Here is a 22,097-nt window from a genome sequence, read left to right on the forward strand (position 1 = left end):
CCTTGTTTCTCTAGGCACGCTTACCGGCCCCACCAAGCAAACCCCATTCAGTCTCTCCCTGCTGCCCTTCTCCCCTGGAATCCATCCCTCCTCCTCCACACACCCTCTTCCGACAGGAGCTGCGCTGTTATAAACGCCAATCACTCGTTTTAAAAATTTATAAAAGTTTACTAAAAATAAAATGGAAAAAAAATAATACAAGTATAGTAATAAAGATTAAACAATTAGAGTTAGGACAATTAAAGAGACAATAACAGCAAAAAGTTACAGCCCGGGCTGGGTACCTCTCTCTGGACAAAAGTGAGCCAGGAGAAGGACCCCGATAAAAAAGAATTCCCTCCTTAAGAGGGGTAACCTGTTGCATACACAAATCACTTCATGAATATGCATATATTTATTTAAAACAAGAAGTTCGTCCGGTACTTGTTGAGGAATTCCTGTTAATCCCAGGCGCCTTGAAGTCTAAGTTGAGTTTGGAGAAGTTCGGTTTTTTGTTGATAAGGAAAGCCATAAATTCCTCTCCTCTGGAAGATTTAGGGGTTTTTGTAATTGTTATCTCTGTGTGAAGAATTTCTTGATTATCTTCTCCTTCTCTTGAGCAAAAAGAATACCACACACACATATTTTCTATTTTAACTACTAAAGCTTAATTTCAATTACAAAACTACATTTACTATATTATTAAAATGTTACTACAGCATAACTTTCCAACCTAGCATAATACATATAGTAAATATCTGCGTAGAGCCATACATTCTGCATTTTTCACAAGCGCCTCGTCCCACTGCCCTCGTCTGTAACGCGGTGCCCAGCACAGGGGCCGCTTTCCTCCTCCGCGCTCCCGTCCCGCCTTTTCCGCCCTCGCTCGCCCCGAGCGGAGGTGCTCTGCCCCGCTCCGCGCCTTGCCGCGGAGCCGCGGCCGCTGCGCCAGCTCCCCGCCGTGGCGGGCCGCGGGCAGCGCAGGCCGCACCGCAGGGCCTGCTGCCTCCAGGACTGCGGCCCTTCCCAGGGAATGCACGCGGCTGCTGCGGCGGACTCGCCTGGGGTACGGTGCGCATTACACGCTGCGGTAGCTCTGTTCGGGAGACCAGCGTAAGGTGAGGTGCTAGGAATTCGGATGAAAACGTACGCGTTTGCCTTTGTGTCAGCCAAGGAGCACGCACCAGTCAGCGCAGCAGGCTCACAGAGGGCTGATGGAAGCCCTTGAGGAGGCTGGCTGAACTGAACTCGAAAAAGTTGCACCCACGCAGTTGTTTCGGCAGTGATCAGGCTCTGCACGTACAGGTACAAGGTTTTGCAAAACAAAAGTCGTTTCAGTCCACCTTGGTTTCCTTGGCACCTTCCTACCATCAGGAAAGCCCTCCCTGCCCTCCTTCCCATTTCTACCACATCCTTGTGAATGCAGACTTGAGACAGAGCTGAGTCCCTATGCCCTCTGACAGTGCAGAGTCCATGCAACTGCCTGCTGCACATCCCTCTGTGGAAATCTCCCAGTTCGTCACTGGGAGTGGGACACGAGTCTTTGGGAGGTGCAGAGGCTCTTCATCACTGTATGCACATTAATATTTCTAATAGGTGGTGCATCGCCTTCTGCATTAGAATCGTTGTTTCCTTTTGCAGTTCCAGTTTTACGGTGAGGTCTTATTTAGGAGTGTCCTGCAACACTGTGATCACTTCCTGCATTTTGGTGACACCACCTATCTTTGAATATGATAATTTTCAAATCCATTTGTTCTGAGTTAATTATTGTAAACAAAGGTCTGGCTCAGCTCTGCCATTTTCTCAGCTTTTCTTTCCATTTCATCAAGCGCATGTCTGCTTTCATAAATGCCCTTCGCATTATCTGCAAATTTTATCTGCAGCATCATGGACTTGCTGTGCAGATGTCAAGGCTTGGAAGATTTCAGGGTTAAGCAAACAACTAGTAAGGATCAAGACTTTTCAAGATGTCAGAGAAAAAATCTGCTTTAACGACAACTGCTTCAGGAATGACAGAGAAACTTGATTCATGTCTAACTGCATGAGCCTCTCAGCCTCTCATTTTCATGGTTACACCTGCTCTTTAGAAGCTTTTATCCCAACACATGCAGTGCTCTATGACAAAAGGTTCTGCTTTCTCATTCTGATTGAATACAGGATTTTTATCCCCAAGACAATCATAAAATTTAAAGGGCAATTCCTGCCACGTCCTATGGCCTCAATAAACTGCATGACTCCTTGCACAGCTTTGTCCATTTCATACACTTCTCTTTGGATGTGACAGCTCCAGCACACAGCCAGAAAGGTGGTAGCTGACAAATTTTCTTTTTGGAGCTGCTCTATCTGGCATGGGAGGATGAGGGGCTCCCTTGAAGATATCGCAAAATTAAATGCTTTGTCAGAAATTGGATGAACTCTACAAGCTCTGTTCCTGTCTGCATTTGAGGGCATTTGCTCTTTATGATCTTTTTCTGAGTCAACAGAGAAGGTTATCCTGTGGATCCACATAGTCCATGCAATCCAAGTAAGGGGGATTTTTTTTTAGCTTTAGAAATGTATCTTGACAGAGGTAATCATTCGGGACTGTCTAAAAGATGAAAGCAATTATCACATTTCATTATAAATGTTTGGAAGCCAATACTTTTTTGTGTCTTTCTTCATTATATTACTGTATGCTGTTGTGGTGCTGTTGGAAGATACTATTTTTACAGAAAGTGCAGCAGCACTAATTGTCTCAGCCATATTCAGCCTCACTAACTCAGGGTCCTATGATGTGCGTGCATTTTACTTCAGATTTTCCCTGGCTGAAAAGTAGAAATGGCTCTGGCAGCAGACCAGTCAACAGACCAGACCTCACCTCTGTCAAAATATCTATCACAAAATCACCTTCTCCATGGGAAAACAATGTGAGAGATTTTGCAAAGAGTTATTTATGTAATACCACCTGCCAACTCCTACCTGTCCTTCTCTAGGGTGTCACAGTAGGGCTCAAGTCAGCCCTCTGCTGTTTTGAAGACTCCTGCTTGAGGGTTTGAACTGGTATGCGAGCTTTCTATCCAGAGATGCCTGCTTGCCATGCTGAGTCTTATATTGTTGGGGTTATTGCCAAATACTTCATAAAGAACAATATTTATTCCTTCTAGAGGTTTCTTAAGATTAGATGGAAATGTTTACAGGAAGGAACCAAAGACAGTATATGCAGGACCATAATTTTGAACATCAGTGACATTTTGGGCTTCTATTTTCACTGATCCATAAACAAAGATAGTACACTTAAATGCAGACCTAGAAACTAACTTTCACATAACTTCCAGAATATTCCATCTATAATGACTTATTATATGAAGCATTGTAGTCCTTTTGAATGTCTACCTATATGCTTAAAATTTCTTGTTGTCTACCTCCAGGTATTTGCTTTGCTACGTTAGAGTTTACAAAGCTGTGCTCATGAATATGTACAAACAAAACCCCGTTCAGACTTCATGTCTGAGAATACTGAGTATAGAAGAAATAAAGGCATTTGACATGTATGCATAATAGCCTATATCCTCAACAGAACAGTTCTGAGTAATATCAACTAGCCTGGAACTATGGAAACAATTGATGTTAAACATGAGTGTAAACATAGCATAGCGTATCAGATGTTATCACAGTTTCCGAATGAAGTCAGAGTATGCTTTTCATACAATTTGCAAAAATTAACCTTTGGGCAATATATAATCATACCAAAAGTGACATGAAAGTAATGTTAGGTAGTAGAATGTCCTGTAATTATTTGGTAATAATGGTTTTGTAATTATTTGGTATAATTTTGTAATTATTTGGTATAACCCATTAGATGGAAATATATCTTAAAACTATGTAAGTTCATCAAATAGTTTAAAGTTATGAAACAGCAAACTGGAACGTTTTGATACCTAAACAGCTGTCTCTACTGGATGACATCTTTGATACTGGTCATTTGTCTTGCTTCTTAGAAGCCAGAGAAGCTGCGTACAAAACCAAATGGTTACATCTTCACCTCACTAGAAAGCATAACTGATATTACCTATAAAACATGCAAAAACTAGTTTTGCTTTTTCTATCATGTCAGAATATCCTATTTCCTCTAACTTCTAATGGCCTACCTAAATACCTATAGGTTAATTCTTGTCAGAAGAATTAACCTATAGGTATTTAGGTAACTTCACCTATTAGTAAACTGATGCTGGGTTGGAATAACTCCCTGACCTGGGAACAGAGTCTGACAATTTGTATATATTATGAGGAAGAGGAACATATGGGATAACAGCCAAAATGCTCTGCAGACTACTTCCATGGTGCAGGAAAAATGGGCTGGGAACATGTCCAGTTCTCCAACAGAAGGCCAGTGTAGGGCCAGTCCCTGGCGAGATGATGGGGCAGAGTGCCAGAAGACAACTTGGCATGGCCCTGATAAATTTTACAGAACAAATGCCACCTCCACTAAACTTCACAAAGGCCCAAAACCACCTTTTAACTGCCTCAGACCAAACTAGGCTGCTGTCCTCCTTCTCCACATTATCATCCTTGTGTGTACTGGGGCAACTCCTTACATTCTTTCAATGCAAGTCAGCCAACAGACCTGATTTCATATGGTTTGTAATGTTTTGAGGCTTTTCAGTCTGATTGCATTCTCCAACTCATCCCTAACTAAAAGACACCTGGAACCAATTAAGAGGCAGAGGACAATCTTTTCACAAGTTCCCGAATGTGCGAGCCCAGGCTCTACAATCGATTTGCCCTTTACAATAGGAGGAGGCAGCTACAGGAATATCAGTGGCTAATTTTGCACAACAGAAAGCCTGATATTCAATGTTAAATGAACTGATAGTGGCAAGACTGTGGACAGACTTAATTAAATATTTAATTATTACATGTAATGTAACTATTCTCAAGAGAGGTACTTGAACCTTTCCTTCTCAGTAACCTATTTAAATGCTTTCTTTGATTTAGGAATATTTAAGATGACTTTCTTTGGCAACTGTTTCAAGTGAGTCATAGAGGATTAAACAGCAACTTCGCAGCACATTTTTTTTTGCTCACTTTTAAACTCGTTTCAGCCTATGTAACACTGTAAGGTCTTCTGCCAATTTTTTGCAATAAAATGCTGCAGTTCTATCAAAGATCTCTGTATGAAGATAAAATTTGCATTGAACAAGTGCAAAGGGAAATCTCTAAGAGCAATTGCTGTAATATTTTTGAGTCACATACACTCTTTTTCATTTATAAACAAATCATTATTGTGGCAGAGTATGGTAAATAAACTGCTGTGCTTAAAACAGCAGGAGTTACATACCTGAACTTGCAGTCATCAACATGCTTCAGCAGATTGTGTATTGATGGTTAAAATTAGATTATAGCTCATCACATTCCACTCTACCAAAGCCACCTGATGAAGATTTTGACTCAATCTGTAGTAGCTGTATTTTCATAAGCACATTCTTGTTTCAGATATAACTGACTTCTGTAAAGTCTCTCCTCTTTATCTCATATTCTTTACTTCTCTTCCCGCCAGTTTTCCTTCAATACAATTGCTGCTCAGCAATACAACTTGTTTAGAAGTGGATCCAATTCCTATCTGTTGAAGCATCTGCCCATTTCAAAATAAGTATTTCTATAATTTAATGAGGGAATTTTTTTGCCAATTTTGCTATTTTCTAACTTGCTTGAATTATTCAGTTTATAAAATAGGCCCCAGTGAAGTTCATTTAAACAAATGTCAGCTACTTCACATACACTTGAACAACCACATGCCATCCTACAATTACAACCTCTGCTTTTTAACTCCCAATCACATATTTTCAGAGATGTTTAAGAAATTAGTGCTAATGCAGGTACCAGTTGTGGCCAATGCAAACAGTAACTGTTGCAGACCTCTTTAACAGATGATTGCATGGATGTACCACATCCCAAAATTTTAACACATACTGGTGGAACATATTGTACTTACTAGCTAGAACTCTTTTCCTAGCCTCACCACTAGCAGAGAGCCTTCATCTTCTCTTTCTATACTGCTACCACAGAAGAGAGATTGTAAAAGAGAGAGGGATGCAGTGTAGTGCATAAAAAAGTCAATTGCTAAAAGACAATCAGTTGTTTCTGTACCACTCTTTTCTCTCCACTTCAGAGCTCTGTGGTACTGAGAGCCCTCATATGTCTACAGAAGTCCACACTTAGTACATACATGGCTACATTAGGAGTTAACAAGACTTCTTTTTTTGAAAGAAAAAAAAATAGCTGCTGCAGGAAAAATCAAGCCTGTTGTCACAATAGGCTGCATGTCTTCTTAGTAAAATCATCTGGTAAAAGGAAAGGAAGACAACTGAGCAGCAGTCCCCTCTTCAGCCTATTACTTCTGAAACTGTCTAGACAAGGAACAATCAACCCCTCCAACAGAAGTAACATTTATAAGTCAGCTGTTAAATCAACTTCACCAATGCAAACAGCTTAAAGACACAAGGACTCCACACACCAACCATATATCAGCCATCTTCCAGTGTATCTAAAATTTAACTTGCAGACTTAGTTTTGTTCAGCTGCTTCCCTGAAGGGTTATGAAGTTAAAACACCCAAAGGAAGGGCCCAACAAGCACAGCAGCCAGAGCATAAGGTTGGGGGGAAACAGGGAAGCATGGCCCAGGTGGAAGGAAATGGTGCCCCTGTCTTTAACTTCTATCAGGTGTGGTACTGTTTGCCCTCTGCTACCTCTCCACTACAAGCCAAACCTGCTGTTTTAGTGAGCTGAAGTGCCCCACAGAAGGGTGCAACCAGCACCTCAGTCACTTCAGAGAACTGGAGGACATAAGGGTAGTAGTGGGAGTACACAACCAAGTGTTGGGGTGCAGACGCAGGTGTGGTATTGCAGTAATCCCCTGTGCCTCAGGAAGTCACACTTGAAATTCCTGCAGAGTAAGAAGAGAGGGTTTTCTGCAGAGAAAACAGACACAATCTGCTATCTGGCATACATGCCAACAGCATAGCAACAGTTTTTAAAATGTATTTTCCTTGTCACTTTTGAATTTTACCAATTTTAAACACTAAGTGTAACAGCAACAAGGCTTGGGAACCCAACCTCTAAACAAGGAAACTAGTAGAAAATAAAAACGTAAAATGTCAAGACAATTTTGGCAAAATCCCGGGAAAAGAGAATAGAGAGTGAATAATTAAAAATCTAACACATCATTTGCTTTTCAAATTTTTTATTAGGTATAATAAATGTACACAAAAGGAAGCATTGGCGTTTTTGTTCATTTGAAGTGAATTAAATGGTAGGGAAAATAGACACATGGCATGAGTGAGGTCAGAAGTATCAAGACTGGTTTGAAATATTTCAAAATGTCATGCTAGCGGGAAATTAAGGGAAGCTTTTAAAGCCATCATGAACAAGGCTTGTTTAACATCAGAGCTAGAGGTTGTGTGCCACATCACACACAAGTTTGATATAGACTGAGAAATCTAATTTTCCTCATGTCTCGTATATCCAGGAATTTCAGCTGTGAAGCCTACATTAGGGTTAGCCATTTTCTCTTATTTTGAATGAGTTCATTGACTAAATACATTTTTAGAAAGTAAGTGCAAACTGCTGCACTACTTTGTCATGCTAAATCTATTACTAGAAAGAGTCTTAATAAGGCTGAAGAAGAGGCAGCAGCATTTGAGATATTATAAACCAGTCTAGCACCAAGCAACTCCAAAGTCTAGTTCCCTATCTGCCCTTTGGTGGATGCCATTTGGGGAGTGAAAAAATGAAAGAATTAAACCACCGTATACTGCAAAGGCATAAATGTCTGACTCCCTGGATGAAGAACAAACTTACTTCATTTCCTGAAGTTACACATGGTTGACATGCGAGTTAATTTCAAAACCAAGGACAACACTCTACCAGTTACAGTGTTTATGGCAAGATGACCCTACAACATACTGGGACTGTGTATTACCAGTGTCCTTTTCCAAGCAGTCACTGTAAACAGAACATTGTCTTAATGATCCTGCCAACAGTGTAGTAACATACATGTTCAGGTCAGCCCTGCACTTCTGGATTATTTTTAAGTGCCCTAAAACAAAAGCTACTTCTACAGCTCTCGTTAGCTATGCTATTGAATTCTCCTCATCAGCCTCAAAACACTCATGTGGTGAACAGTTACTCCAAAAGAAAAGGTTCATTTACATACCTCACCCAAAGGGATCCAGGAATTACTTTTTGCAGTGCTTCAAATGCATAGCAAACTGAAGTTGGAAGTTTTCCCAGACTGAAATGTGCATCTTATCTATCTTTCTGCAACACTTGTGGATATTAGCTGTCCTAATTCTGTTCTTTCTAAAATCAGTGAAAACTACTTACTGGGGATTACCAAAGCCAACATTAGAAGTCTTGACAAAGCACTAGGTGTACAACCACCTAAACTTCACTCTCACCCAGATTCAGTTCCCAGCCCCTATAAGCATAAGACAGACATTGTAAAAAAAAGTACATTTCTATGTGTCTTTAATCTTGCATCCTTTCCTTCTCAAAGCAATTCATATTTTTAAAATTCATTGCATATTCTAATTCTGAGATACTTGTATCTTCAATATATTAAAAGTATTTCAAACTGAAATGACAATGAAGAAAAAATATCTTATTTGTATGACTGCTTAATTAGTGTTTTAGAATTCTAGAAAGTCTTACATACAGAATTAGAAAGAATTTCATTTTTAAACTGAATTTCTTGGCCTACCAAAGTGAAAACTGATGTTCATGACTCCTAGGCAGGTACTTCTACGACTTCAAAATAGTCATTAGGCAGAATCACATAGCCTTTTCCTGCCAATATGTCTTTTTCTTTCTGAAACTGAACAATTTCTCTTAGTTTCTCAATTTGTCTTTCCTGACGCCGGCACCGCTGTTGCACTGTCTTGAGCTTCTTCCGCAGTTTTTCAACTTGTTCCTCCAGCTGTTGAATTCTTTTTCGCTGATGGACTGTATCCTCTACGGTGTAGTTATGATCGCAAAAAACAGCAAGATTGCTGGGTGTCTGGAGAGGGGGCATCAACAATCCAATACTCGGATCTACAAATCTGGCCTCTATTTGAGACAAATGAAAAGAAGGAGTTGATGGAGATTGTGGTAGTACTGGAGCTGCTGCTGGTGGTGGTGGTGGAGGTGGTGGCGGTGGTGGAGGAGGTGGCAGTGGATCTTCTGGCTGCTCTGCAAATTCTTCAGACTAGAAAGAATGAGGAAGAAAATTGTACATTTTCATGTTTAACATTGTTTACAACACAACTCCCTTATTACAGCCCCAGAATAATCTAAACCACCAGGATTTAAACTAATAAAATAAATTTCAAAGTCACAATTTTCAAAACTGGCAAACGTTTTTGGGCTTCTCAACTGGACATATTTTTGAACAGCTTCATTTTAATGGCTCTTTGAAACTCAAGCACATATGTCTAAATAGGTTTTTTGAATTACCTAAGAAGCAAGAACACAGACTGCAGTTCCATAAAACAGAGTTCAGATGACCTAGCAATTCATTGCTGCCATCCTATTCCCCTTTGTCCCTCCTCCTTTCTGCTGCATCATACCACTACGTAATTGAACCTACCAGCTAACTTAATCAAAAACACAACAGAAGCAGACAGTCTTCTGGTGAGGTAGAATGAGGGTTAACTACTGAGCGGGCTGATAGGCTGGCAGAGCAGAGAGATATACACAGTAAGACCAGTCTTCTCAACAATTGGGAAGGACTCTGTTACTGGTTTTGGGCTGCAGCGTATGGGTTTGGTTAAAAGAGACATCATGAACCAAAATAAACAGCTCTTCAACAGCAAAGCAGCCTTCTCATCCTTGGTATTTACTCTTTGCTCCAACATAATTCCTAAAATGACAGGAAGCTATTTGATCTCCCACTATCGCTGCATAAATTTTCTGCCCATTATTAAATGTCAAAGCAATGCAACAAAAGGTGTAACATACAGGTGCCCTGATAAGTGGAAGGAGTGAGAATCACAGATTTATAGCATGGTTTAGGTTGGAAGGGACCCTAAAGATCATCCAGTGTCAACACCCCTCTACCATGGGCAGGGACACCTTTCACTAGACCACATTGCTCAGGGTCCCATCCAACCCTTGAACACATCTGGGGATGGAGCATTCACAGCTTCTCTGGGCAGCCTGTTCCAGTGCCTCACCATGCTCACAGTGGAGAATTTTTACCTAATATCTAATCTAAACCTGCCCTCCTGCAGCTTAAGGCCATACCCTCTTGGCCTATCACTACCTGCCCTTAAAAAAAGTCCCTTTCCAGCCTTCTTGTAGGCCCCCTTTAGATTCTGGAAAGTTGCTATGAGGTCTCCACACCACTTTCTCTTCTCCAGGCTGAACATCCCCAACTTTTTAAGCCTGTGTCTCTAAGACGGGTGCTCCATCCCACTGGTCATTTTCCTGGACTCCTCTGGATTCACTTCAGCAGTTCCATGACCTTCCTGTGCTGGGACCCCAGAGCTGGATGCAGGGTTCCAGGTGGGCTCTCACCAGAATAGAGCAAAGCAAAGGGGCAGAATCCCCTCTCTGGCCCTGCTGCTTTGGATGCAGCCCAGGACACCTCTGGCTTTCTGGGCTGTGAGCTCACACTGACAGGTCATGTTAAGAAACAGGAATGCATAGCTTGCAGATGGAATGGACAGGGGAGAAGCACAGTTCTCCCTTTTGGCAGCAGCAAAATATCAATTGGCTCAACTCCACTGCAGAGTTTTTTGGTTTTTTTTTTCAGATAAAACTGCAGGTTTTATCACATTGCTCTTGATAGGTCCACTTGTACAGGTCAGGACAACAGATTCCAAGCCATTTTAGTATAGGCCAGAGTAGAGAATCAGATTCTTTCTTCCCCAAAGGAATCCAGTATAATTCAGAAATGCTTCTGTGCACATGTTGATTGAAAAAGCACTGTTGAAACCAAAGAGCTTGCATATTCCATATTGAAAATAAAGCTTAAAACAGTCTCAGTAAAAGAGGCACTGAAAAAAATTTCTACCTATCCACCTGTTGCCAATACTATTAGTACAAAGAAAAATGTAAGGACAGGGAAAACACTGATTTTAAGAACAGCAAAGAGTCCTCACCATCAAAATATCAAGCTCATCAGATCTGAAGGTCGTATCATTAACTTCCTTGACTTAACATACAAGCAAGATAGATGTGTGGGTGTCTACCCGTCCACCATACAAACGACAACACTTGGCAGACAGTACCTGAAAATGCAGTTTGCTGACTGGTATTGAAGGAAAGTGGTGATTGGCATTAAAGGGAAGTTTAATATGCACTCGAATATAACTGATCACATGAAAGTACAGAATCAGCCAACTACCAATCTTATTTCTCAGTTATAAAAAACTGCTGCTGTTTGCCTACCTAATTCACATATGAATATTCTAAAGAATTGAATATTCTAAAGAGCTTGACCCTATCAGCAGCCACTATCAAACTTTTCTATTTAAAAAACCCTACAAGGTAAAGGTAGAACTAGTAAAAATAAACTCATTCTCTTGCTAGAAACAAAAGCAAAAATCAGATCACTGCTGGACTGCGGAATTCACAGAGACTTCTATTTGAAGCTATAGAGCATAAGCTACCTCTATATACAAATTATTATTGTCACAACGTATCACAGAGAACAGAGATCTTTGGTATCTCTGTGACATCATCAGTGACTTCTAATTATTTCTTCTAGCCAATAAATACTTCTCCTAAGACATAAGTAAAGAAAGTAAAGAAAAACAAAGTATACTAAATTACCTAGAGTGAAAGATAAAAACCTGTGTTTCAAAATCTGTGTAGATTCAACTGCAAAACAGCCACAATTATTCTTTGTTATTACATTGTTATTTGAAGGTATGTGGCAGTTTATTCAAAAGTGCCATGAGACAAATAAAAATAGAACTAAATCCTTCAGAATTAAAAGGCACTAACTCTTCTGTGTTTTTGTAGATCCAGGTATGACAGCGAAATTGGGAATGTGGCTCACTACTAATCCTGCTGCACCAACAGTACTTTTGCAGACTACCCTATAGACCCATTCAACTTTCAGACTGCAAAAAAATTTGCAAGTATTTTACACACAAGAAAATGTGTATTTCACAGATAAGCAATGAAGTGTAATCAAACAAAAAGCACAGCTATATTTTCCAGTAAGTTGTCTGTCTCCTTGTTTACATTCTGCTTATATTCTCTTATCTGTTATTAGCTACTTTTCATTTTTCAAATGTGCAGCCTTTTTATTTCTGCAGCACTCCAATATTGTACATAAAGAAAAAACTTGAGCAAGAAAAATCTGAGTTTTCTTCTGTGCACTTCATCCCATTTAAGTATTTTGCTCCTCAGACCTACTCTATCTATCACTATCTCCTTTGCCACTTTCTCTATGACAGAGCAGTAAGAGATCAAATGTTTTACACCTTTAAAGGAGTTAAAAATCAGTCTTTTCCATTCTTGTCTTGAAGTTATTACATCAAGAAGTAAGAACTCATAAGTGACCTGCATCTCACAGTAAATTGTTCTAATGGCACAGCAAAGGGAAGAATACCTCACACAGAAGACTCTACCATCAGAAGTCAGGGACCAGTATGGCTTTTGAAAACCATGTTAAGGCAAGACCGAGGTGCTCTCAGGACAGACAGATTGCAGGTGCAAGTGAGGTTCTGTCACTCACTTTAACTTTGCAAAGCCAAAGCACAGAGCCCTCTTAAAGAGGCCACTTAAATTTCACAGTTAACATCCACCACATCTTCAATGCTAGCAGTAGCCATCAGCCATGGGAACAGAGTAAGTGCCATTTGCAAGCATTAATGAAGGCTCTCAGACTCCGAATATGCAGGAATTGCTGTGGAACAGTTTAACTACAGGGCAGTATCTTGTTTCTTTGCTGCCATTCCATTTAATTCAGCACATGGATGCTGAATTAAATGGACACATGAGCAGGTCAGAGCCAATGTCTGCCTGTACAACACTTTTGAGCTCCAAAGCCTCAGAGAGCCTCAGAAAAAAACAAGCACAGCTGTTGGAGGTGTTTTCAGTCACCACAGCCCTCCTGGTGACCCCAGGTACACAGGCCAGCACCCTGCCAGCCTGCATCCTCTCCCGGCTCACTGCCCTGCCACGCTGCAACTAGTGACACGCACGACACGTTCCGGCACCGGCAGCCATGGGTCCTTCGGGTTTACCTTTTCACCGGGTTCAGTGTAACAGAATATTGTGGGCACTGCATTCTCTTTTAGGAGCTTGTTATTGCATTCCCTCTTAAAGCAATCAGGGGTAAAGTGTTCTGAGCAAATGCTGCTGTACTTGGTCGGCTTGAAGTTTTTCCTCTTAACAGCAGCTTCCCACTTCTTGCAAAGATCGGGTCTTGTAAGAGGAAACCTGCAAGCAAGAGGCACTTTGAGCTTTCTGGAAAGCTTTATAACCGGGGCCAAAACCTTCCTGCCCCTCATCGGCGTGGGGGGGAAATAAGGTTTCGGCCCGCTCTCGCTCTGCAACAGGCGGCTCAGAGGGTTCCGTCCCTCGGCTTTCCCCAGGGAGACGCCGGGGCGAGGGGCGGGCAAGGCACCCCACCCTCAGCGGCTGCGAACAGACACGTCTCTCTGTCTGTCTGTCTGTCTGTCTGTCCGTCCGTCCGTCGGGCCCGGGCGCGCCGCCTCCCGGCCCCCCGCGATACTCGCGCGCGCGGTCCCGCGCTGGCCCCGCCCCCTGGCGCGACCCCGCCCCGGCGCCCGCGCGCGCTCACTTGTGGAAGGAGATGGGCTTCTCTTTGTCGTATCGGTTCCGGCAGCGGTAGGCGGAACAGGACTGCACCATCCCGCCCAACCCCGCGCCCTCCGCGGCGCGGCCTCCGTGGAGATGGACGAGCCGGCGGGCGCTGCGAACTCACAGCAGGGCGCCCATGCTTCCCCCGCCTCCCGCGGTCCCCCCGCACGCCCGTGGCCCTCCGGAGAGGGACGGGAACGGGACGCGCGGCCTCTCCCAACTCCAAGATGGCGGCACCAACTTCAGCGGAACCTCTCGCGGTAGCGGCGCGCGCCGCGCCCCGCCCATTGGGCGCGTCGGCGCGCAGGGCGGGGTTGGGGCCTTGCTCGGCGGGCTCGCCAATCCGGCCGCCTCCTTTCCCCAGCTCCGCCCCCTTTTCGGGCCGTGCTCCGCCCGCGCCCCGCGCCCACGGCCGCGGCTGGGCAGCGCCGCCTACGCCCCGCGTCCGCGGCTGGGCAGCGCCGCGCCGCTCCACACCCGCGGCTGGGCAGCGCCGCGCCGCTCCGCACCCGCGGCTGGGCAGCGCCGCGCCGCTCCGCACCCGCGGCTGGGCAGCGCCGCGCCGCTCCTGGGCAGCGCCGCGCCGCTCCACACTCGCGGCTGGGCAGCGCCGCCTACGCCCCGCACCCGCGGCTGGGCAGCGCCGCGCCTCCCCGCATCCACTGCTGGGCAGCGCCGCGCCGCCTCACACCCGCTGCTGGGCAGCGCCGTCCACCCCATCCGGCACCACCTGGGATGAGCCGCTCCCCTACACATCCACAGCAAGGCAGCGCCTCCGGCCCCGCCAGGCACAACCCCGGGACTGAGGGCTGCGCTGCGGCCGTTCCTTCACCGAGGGAAACCCGTCAGGGCCTACTTCAGCCACGCCATGCCCGAAGTCGTGGCCGGGGATGGTTGCCCCAGCAGCAGGCAGGGCTGCGGTCGTGCGGACGGGTGTGCACAACGCGGCTGTCACAGGGACAGGAAGAATCCAGCGCTGTAAGCCCCGCGGGAGGTTCTGGCTTTCTTCGGGGAGAAGAAAAAAAAAAATTTAAAAAGGAGGGGCGGGGGAAAAGCAAAAGAAAACAACGGGAAGACCACGTTGCCATAACACACAGTTGCATTAAGGACGTGTATAACAACTCTGTGTCAACTCGCCTAAACGTAGTTTGCATGTGCATCAGCAAACAGTAGATAGCTCTCTCAACAAATCTTTTTGTTGTTACAAATAAGTTTTATTTTGAGCAGTTTCGACATGTTCCCATTCTGGGGCTCGGTTTTGAACTCTCCATTTGATCAACAACTAAAACCGTCTTACATAAGTGACAGTTTTTGTATAGGAATGACAAAGGAACCTACCTTTAGGGTCACCCCAGTCAAGTGTAATGTTATATCTAGAAATTCACTGACAATGACCCCAGACCCAAATGAACCTCCATGGCTTTTTCTCTGACCCCACACAGATCATTATTTTCTCTTCAACCTACTTTCCCTGTCTACACTTGCTTTGTAAGGGAAAGAAAAGAAGGTTTATTTGCCTTAGCTTGGAGGCTGTGGCTTCTCTGCCTAGACAGCTCTCTTTGCCCAGCTGATAGAAGGTACCAGTCACTGCCATTTGCTTGCCCAGGAATATGACAGAAAAGCCTGTACAGCAGCTTCAGCAATAGTTCCACAAAGCCACTTGCATGAGCTGTTTTCAGTACTCGGTGTTGGCTGAGCACTGTTAGCTCTGCTGCCTCTCTTGTTAGGTCAGCCAAGAGACAAGGAAACCAAAAAAAGCTCTTTCTAGCACTATCTTCCTTACCAAGAAAAATATGTTTACTCCTCCCCTATCCATGTGAAGCCTCTGTCCCTGGCCTTTGCCTGATGGCTTTCTTCTCCCTCGAGTCCTCCTGCTGCCAGTTTTCTGGGCAGCAATTCTGCCACAGCCTCAAGAACCAGAAGAGCTGGGTTGTCCCATAGCAAAGTGAGGTAGGGGTGACCAGAGCCAGGCTCACCAGCCTGGAGAGAGTCCTGCAGCACAAGAGCAGGGCAGACACTAATGGACACACCCACACATGGTGAGGTGATGAACCAGGTCCACCCAGGTAATTCAGGCAGGAGCAGCAGGAGATGGTGCCAGGAAGAGAACTAGAAACACAGGTCCAAGGTTCACCCAGGAGATGGAGCGGAAGAGAGTGACACCTGTGACACAGCCAGTTAGGGACTGAAGGTGCTGGACTGTGTTGAAAAGAGTTGGGGCCCCTGAAGTACTTGACTCAAGGTCATCAAGGCCTTAGTTAGTGCACCTAGACTCCAGTTCTCCTATGGACCTGAAGAGGGATTACGAGTCAAAGTCCTGGACTTGATACCACTGTCCATCTCCTCCACTGCTGGTTTTGGAATGAACCTAGGCATAGGGGGGCACAGCATGGCCATACAGATCGTGCTAAGAGCAGAACTCAGCAACTTCACTAGACACTGTGAGAAGAGGCACATGGTCTTGATATGTAGGAAGGAAATGCCTGGGGAGAAAGCATGAAAGCATGAGTAGGTTGCAGAAGGTGACACCTAACTGAGGGGGTCCATCACAGATGAGAAGATCTGGTGAATGTGTAGATGAGCCACTGAGACCATCAGTCACCAAGCTGATTTTAAAGACTTAAAGGAGAGCTTTCAGCAGCTCTGTCAGGATCACATTGGTGTCCTGAAGCAAAACAGATTTATAAACGACTGAGTAGAAAGAAATTTCCTTATCCCATAAGAATTTGGGAAACTTGGAGAAAGGCAGAGGCAATTGTCTTGACTAAAGATAAAAAATAAATACAACCCCCAAACTGAAAAATGCTATTCACATTTCAGTAATTTTGAAAATGTTGGAAATATGTCTAGGATGTTTCAAATCCTTTTTTTTTTTTTTTCAGGAAAAAAGGGCCACATCAAATTCATGGCCATCTTCTAGTGACTTTTAGTTTGACTAGTTGGAGTGTTTCATGATGGCCAAGCACTTCCCGTCAGACTTCCCAGCACCGTGTTGTTGAGAATCATTAGTCCTCGACACCTGCACTATCCTGTGCCCATCCATCACAGACCGAACGCACCGGCACCTGCCCCAGCAGCCGCCACGCTATGCCCTTGCTTGCTTTCCTTCTAAGGACTCCCGGTCCCCGCGCCGGACTAATGGCCCCGAGAAACCACCCCCCCCCTCCCGTTCCCGGACGACGGCCCCGACACTGCCTTCTTTCCCACACCGCAGTCGCGGGGCGAGTTTCCGAGGGGGAGGAGCAGCGCGGGCTCCCCACGGACACCCCACCGGAAAGCTGTTCCGCGCAAGCCCGGCGGGCGGGGGAAGGAGCGGGCGGGGGGGACCGGCGGCGGCAGCAGGGAGGCGGCGACGGCGGGGCGGGCAGCGAGCCCGGGGCGTGGCGCGGGTCCGGCGGCGCCGGGAGGCGGCTTAGTTCCCGCTGCCAGCCGAGGGCGGCCGGCCCCGCGGAGCAGCCGCCCAGCCCGGCCCGCCCCGCGCCGGAGCCGCCGCCGGCCGGCGAGGGCGGCAGCATGAGCGGCGGGCGTAGCGGGCGATCCGCCGTGAAGATGGAGGCGCCGTTTTACCCCGAGGAAGGACTGGAGCTGCTGCCCGACTTCGTGCCGCTGCCGGGTTTCGGTACCGCCGGCGGACCTGGAGCCGATGCGGCGGCGGGGCAGAAGCTGCTGCTGGGCGCCGGGAAGAAGCGGGACCTGCCGGCTGCCGCCCCCGCGCCGCTCCCGGGGCCCTTCGCCCTTCGCCCGCCTGCCGGCGCCCGCGGCAGCGCGGCAGCTCTGCGCTTGCTGCCGCCGCCGCCTGCTGCCGCCGCCGCCGCCCCGCCGCCTACCGCGGGCTCCGCGGAGACGGGGAGCGGCGGCGGGGCGGCGGCAGCCCGGGGCGGCCCGGAGGCCGCGCTGGGGTCGGCTGCGGAGCTGCCGTTGCTGAAGCTGCCACCGGCCGCCGACCTGGAGCAGCTGCTGATCCAGGGGGGTGCGGGGCTGGGCGCGGGCAGCCCAGGGCCGACGGCACCCGGGGCGGGGAGCGGCGGGGCGGCGGCGGCGGCGGGGCCGTTCCTCTACCGGCAGCCGGTGACGCAGGAACAGGAGGGTTTCGCCGACGGCTTCGTCAAGGCCCTGGCCGACCTGCACAAGCAGAACCAGCTCCTGGCGGCGCCGCCGCCGCTCTCCGCGCCGGGACCCTGCTGCACCGCCCGCCCGGGGCCACCGGGAGCCCCCGCCGCTGCCGCCGCCGACCCTCCGGCGGTCTACACCAACTTGAGCGGCTTCAACCCCGCGGGGCCGCTGAGCCCCTCGGGCAGCGCCTACTCCTCCGCCTCCGCCCCGCCACCGCCGCCGGGTCTGGCCTTCGGGGCGGCGGGTCTGGGAAGCGGCCGGCTGCCGCCGGCGCGGTCCCTGGAAGAGCCGCAGACGGTGCCCGAGGTGCCGCCGTCGGCGGGCGGGGAGGGTGGCAGCAGCGCGCCGACGCCGCCGTCGCTGTCGCCGCTGGACGCGGAGAGCCAGGAGCGGCTGAAAGCAGAGCGCAAGCGGCTGCGAAACCGCATCGCCGCCTCCAAGTGCCGCCGGCGGAAGCTGGAGCGCATCGCCCGGCTGGAGGAGAAGGTGAAGGCGCTCAAGGGGCAGAACGCCGAGCTGGCCGCCACCGCCAACCTCCTCCGCGCCCAGGTCACCCAGCTGCAGGGTCGCGTCCGCAGCCACCTCTCCTCTGGCTGCCACATCAACGCCGCCGGGCATCCTCCTCCTCCTCCTCCTCCTCACGCCGCCGCCCAGCCGCGGGAGACTCCCCCCGAGGTGGCCGCCGCCGCGCCGGAGACCAGCGCCTGCTGAGGAGGGACACCCCGCCGGCCCCGGCCCCAGCCCGCCCGGGGGCACCGCGGGGTCAAGGTGCGCGCCTGCTGCCGCCCTTCTGCTATTATTATTTTTTTAATTATTATTAATTATTATTATTATTTATTTGCGCCCGGAGAAGGCGGTTTTTTTGCGAAAGACAGGTGTTGCTAAGCGTTTCCCGAGTTCTGTCGATGTCGCATTCAGCAGCGAGGGTCTCCGTGGGTGGTTCTGGGGCAGGTGGTTGTTAATTTTTCAGTGAAGTACTTGAGGTCTGTAGAGATTTCCGAAAATAAGAAATTTACTGTTTACAGAAAGATTAAACTTTATTTTCATGGGGGATATAAAACGTGTTTCCTAATACACCTTACTGAACTGTATAGCAATGGATAAGCTTTTCAAACTTAAAAAAAAATAGCCAGAGTCATACCTTTTGAAAAGATGTGCGTGTATATATATATTTAAAACATAATATGGCTATGTATATTTTCTTGGTATTGATAAAGAACCTTTTCTAAAATACTGTCTTTCTCTAGAGCTTTAATTTGCCATTGAGAGTTAAGACAGCTGTGTGGGTGCTCTTGCACTTACATGGCTTTGATTTTCAAATCGAATCCTGGAGGGAAATGATTTTTGTTGTAAATCTTAAAGGAGATTGAAATGCATTGCTGACTCGGTCATAGGAAAATAGTTTTCTAAACCTGTATGCTCCATATTTCTTGTGCCAGTGCAAACTTGGGGCATTGATAGTTATTTATTGAAACTTGAACACTTTTTGGACATTGCCTAGACCTTATTTTTCTAGATAACACGTTAGTAGAGAAAATGGTTACTTTGGCAAAAAGAGCTTTACTTTTTTTTCCTTCACTGTGTACATTCCAGTAGTGCGTGCTCTTTCCATAGTATAGTAACAATTCAGTGCTATACAGAAAAGGGCTCAGATTTGGGGTGGGTTAGCTGTAAAGGTGATAATTCCATTGTATTCTGTTTGAATAAATCACAGAAATATTATAGAGAACTAGATTTATTTTTCAGTAGAAATCTGTGTATCTTGCTTCTTGGTCTACTTTGTTCTGAAGAAACTTTCTGCAATACTCTAGAGACGGAGTCAGTGCTAGAATGTGAAGTGTTTTTCTGGTTGGGAAGATTCGGTGTGATTTATTTCTTTGTCGAGAATTTACTAGTAGAAGAGTATAGCAAAGGAACTATTTCTGATTAGACATAATCCTCAATAAGTTTTTGAAAGCTTTAGGTCCCTTGCTCGGTGCCACTGCCTTCCGTGCTTCTGCTGCACCTGTGTTTTTTGAGCATAGCCGCTAGCGCATCGCTGCGAGCCCTGTGGCAATGGTGCGGCGGGAAGGGTCTGTCGGAGTGTGACGGTCACCTCACCAGAAGCCCCTCCGTGCGGAGGCCGCGGGCCGGCCCTGCCGCTGGGGGAAGGCAGGGCTTCTCTTGAGCAGATCCAGCTGCAGTGTGGGGCCCTCTTCCCTCATTGAAACTGTGCTAAAATCTCTGCTTGAACTCAGAGGAAAATCTTTCATGGGGATATGTGTCTGTGCCAGCTGGTGAAAAGGGGTAATCCTATGAGGAGCCAAGAGGGTATAACATCTCTATGTGTACAGCAATTGCTCTGATCTGTTAAAGCCACTCAGAAGCTGGTAAACATCCCTTACCTCTTCTGAAGGCTACAGCTGATGGTTTGAAATCCAGTAAGAATGGGATAGACTCACAGTTTTTCATGCTTTTATTGGGGATATGTGAGTGCTATCTGTTCAGAAAGTTGAGCTGCAGCAATCAAGTGCATGAGCTTTTCCTTTTAGTGCAGTTGTTCCTGGCGCATGTATGAAGTTATATGAGAATGGGTAGTTATGCTGTTACTCTAAGTGAGATGGCTCCGAGGATATTTATTTTCTTTATGCATATGCAAATTAGGTAGAAGCCATATTAATAATTGTATAACTGTTTGATCATGTCACCAGAGCCTTTTTTGGTGGTTGAAATGATTGCTTGTAACAGTACATTCTGCTACTAGAATTACTAAGGAGCAGATAAAAAAATATTTTGATCTTAACATAGGTTTAAAGACTTCTTGGGGGCATTCTGAACCATACTGCATACAATCTGTAGCATTGCCTGTTATATAATAACTGGGAAAAATACGTTCTTTTTCTTTGATAGTCATCATCCATCTGCAAAGAGGCTGCAAGTCTGGAGAAACTGATAAAAAACTTCTTTCCCCCCACACTTAATACTTGTCCCTAGTGAAAGAGGCAAAGCTGCCTGGTAGATGTGAGATACTTCGCTGCATATGTAATGAAGTGGGGTTTTTTTTTAAGGAATCCTGGAAAAAATTGTATGAAATTGCATGGGTGAGCACCTCTACTTTGATCCTTCTCTTTGTAAATGAGGGTAAAGATCTTGTGGTAGAACACAGGACAATAGTAAATGCAGCTGTGCAATACTTCTTTACTTACTTCATAATTTCTGCTCATAAAAAATTAGCAATATCCAAGCAACATGAGGGATCCATGAGGCACAGGAAATTGCTGCAGTTCCCCTTCCCAGACATGGGCAAGGCTTTAGTGGGCTATAGTCTAGCAGGGTTATAATAAGCTCCCCCTTTCCAGTATGGTAATATTAAAGCTGAAAACCACCCCACATTACCTCACTTGAGTTTGAACTTTCTGCAAGAGCAGTCTCACACCCAGCACCTCAAAGACCTCATGTGGTAACTTCTTTGATAGCCTGCTTTCTGTTCTAGCTGACAAATGTTCAGTGGTAGAAGTGGTGACAGGCCAGCTCTCTTACCCTGATGACTGATAAGAGATTACTAGTGAGGCTGGCAGCTCCAGCTCTCTGCCAGAGGCTACTGTTCTGGTAGTGAATTTGTCCAAAAGAAATGTGTTTTCTGTAGAGTGATTGGTTACTTTCATAAATGCCTTTTTTGTCTGGCATTCAGGCTGAGAAACAGGATCTAACAGTGACATGACCAAAATTTGAGAATAGTGTTGGGGTGGTTAGTTTTTTTTTTTTTTTTCTGCTTGGACTGGTTCTGCTAGAGGTTGCTGCATTTTTTGCAGATATTTGAGTGGAAAGCCTAAGCACCTAACACTTTAAACCTATCTAAAAAGACTCAGGAGTACTTACCTGCTGCAGCTGTCAGACTTGATTGTTCCTGTCTTCTAAAACGTATCAATACTCTGACTTTTAGCCCTGCAGTGTTCCTAAACCTTTATATATGGCTTCTCTATTTTGTCTGCCTTTTTTCTTCAGTTTATTGTTAAACATATATGTCTTTTAGGTTTTTTTGTTTTCTGCCAAAAACTTTGGTCACTGTGAGACATTAAAAGATAGATAGATACTGGGTAAAAAATTTTCAGACTGTTTATATGATTTGCATCCATGTAGCTCCTTTTCAGTAACTCCAAGCAAGTTGGCTGTGTGTTACTGTAAGGGAAAAAAAAAAGAAAAGTACCAAAACCCCTCAAAAACAAAA

General features: G+C 46.2%; 2 protein-coding genes across 2 annotated transcripts; one reads left to right on the plus strand and one right to left on the minus strand.

Annotated features, from left to right (window-relative positions):
• Window positions 1-8,491: 8,491 nt before the first annotated feature.
• THAP1 (THAP domain containing 1) lies at window positions 8,492-13,964 on the minus strand. The gene is made up of 3 exons (XM_068177233.1): window positions 13,758-13,964; window positions 13,198-13,393; window positions 8,492-9,203 (listed from the first exon to the last, which is right to left on the minus strand). Exons 1-3 carry the CDS (start codon window positions 13,826-13,828, stop codon window positions 8,745-8,747), a joined length of 726 nt encoding a protein of 241 aa, XP_068033334.1. The 5' UTR covers window positions 13,829-13,964; the 3' UTR covers window positions 8,492-8,744.
• A 2,936-nt stretch (window positions 13,965-16,900) lies between these two features.
• LOC137464660 (transcription factor JunD-like) lies at window positions 16,901-22,097 on the plus strand. The gene has a single exon (XM_068176109.1). The coding sequence runs from the start codon at window positions 16,916-16,918 to the stop codon at window positions 18,599-18,601; it is 1,686 nt and encodes a 561-aa protein (XP_068032210.1). The 5' UTR covers window positions 16,901-16,915; the 3' UTR covers window positions 18,602-22,097.

The sequence above is a fragment of the Anomalospiza imberbis genome, chromosome Z (genome assembly GCF_031753505.1).
Source record: "Anomalospiza imberbis isolate Cuckoo-Finch-1a 21T00152 chromosome Z, ASM3175350v1, whole genome shotgun sequence".
NCBI lineage: Eukaryota > Metazoa > Chordata > Aves > Passeriformes > Viduidae > Anomalospiza > Anomalospiza imberbis.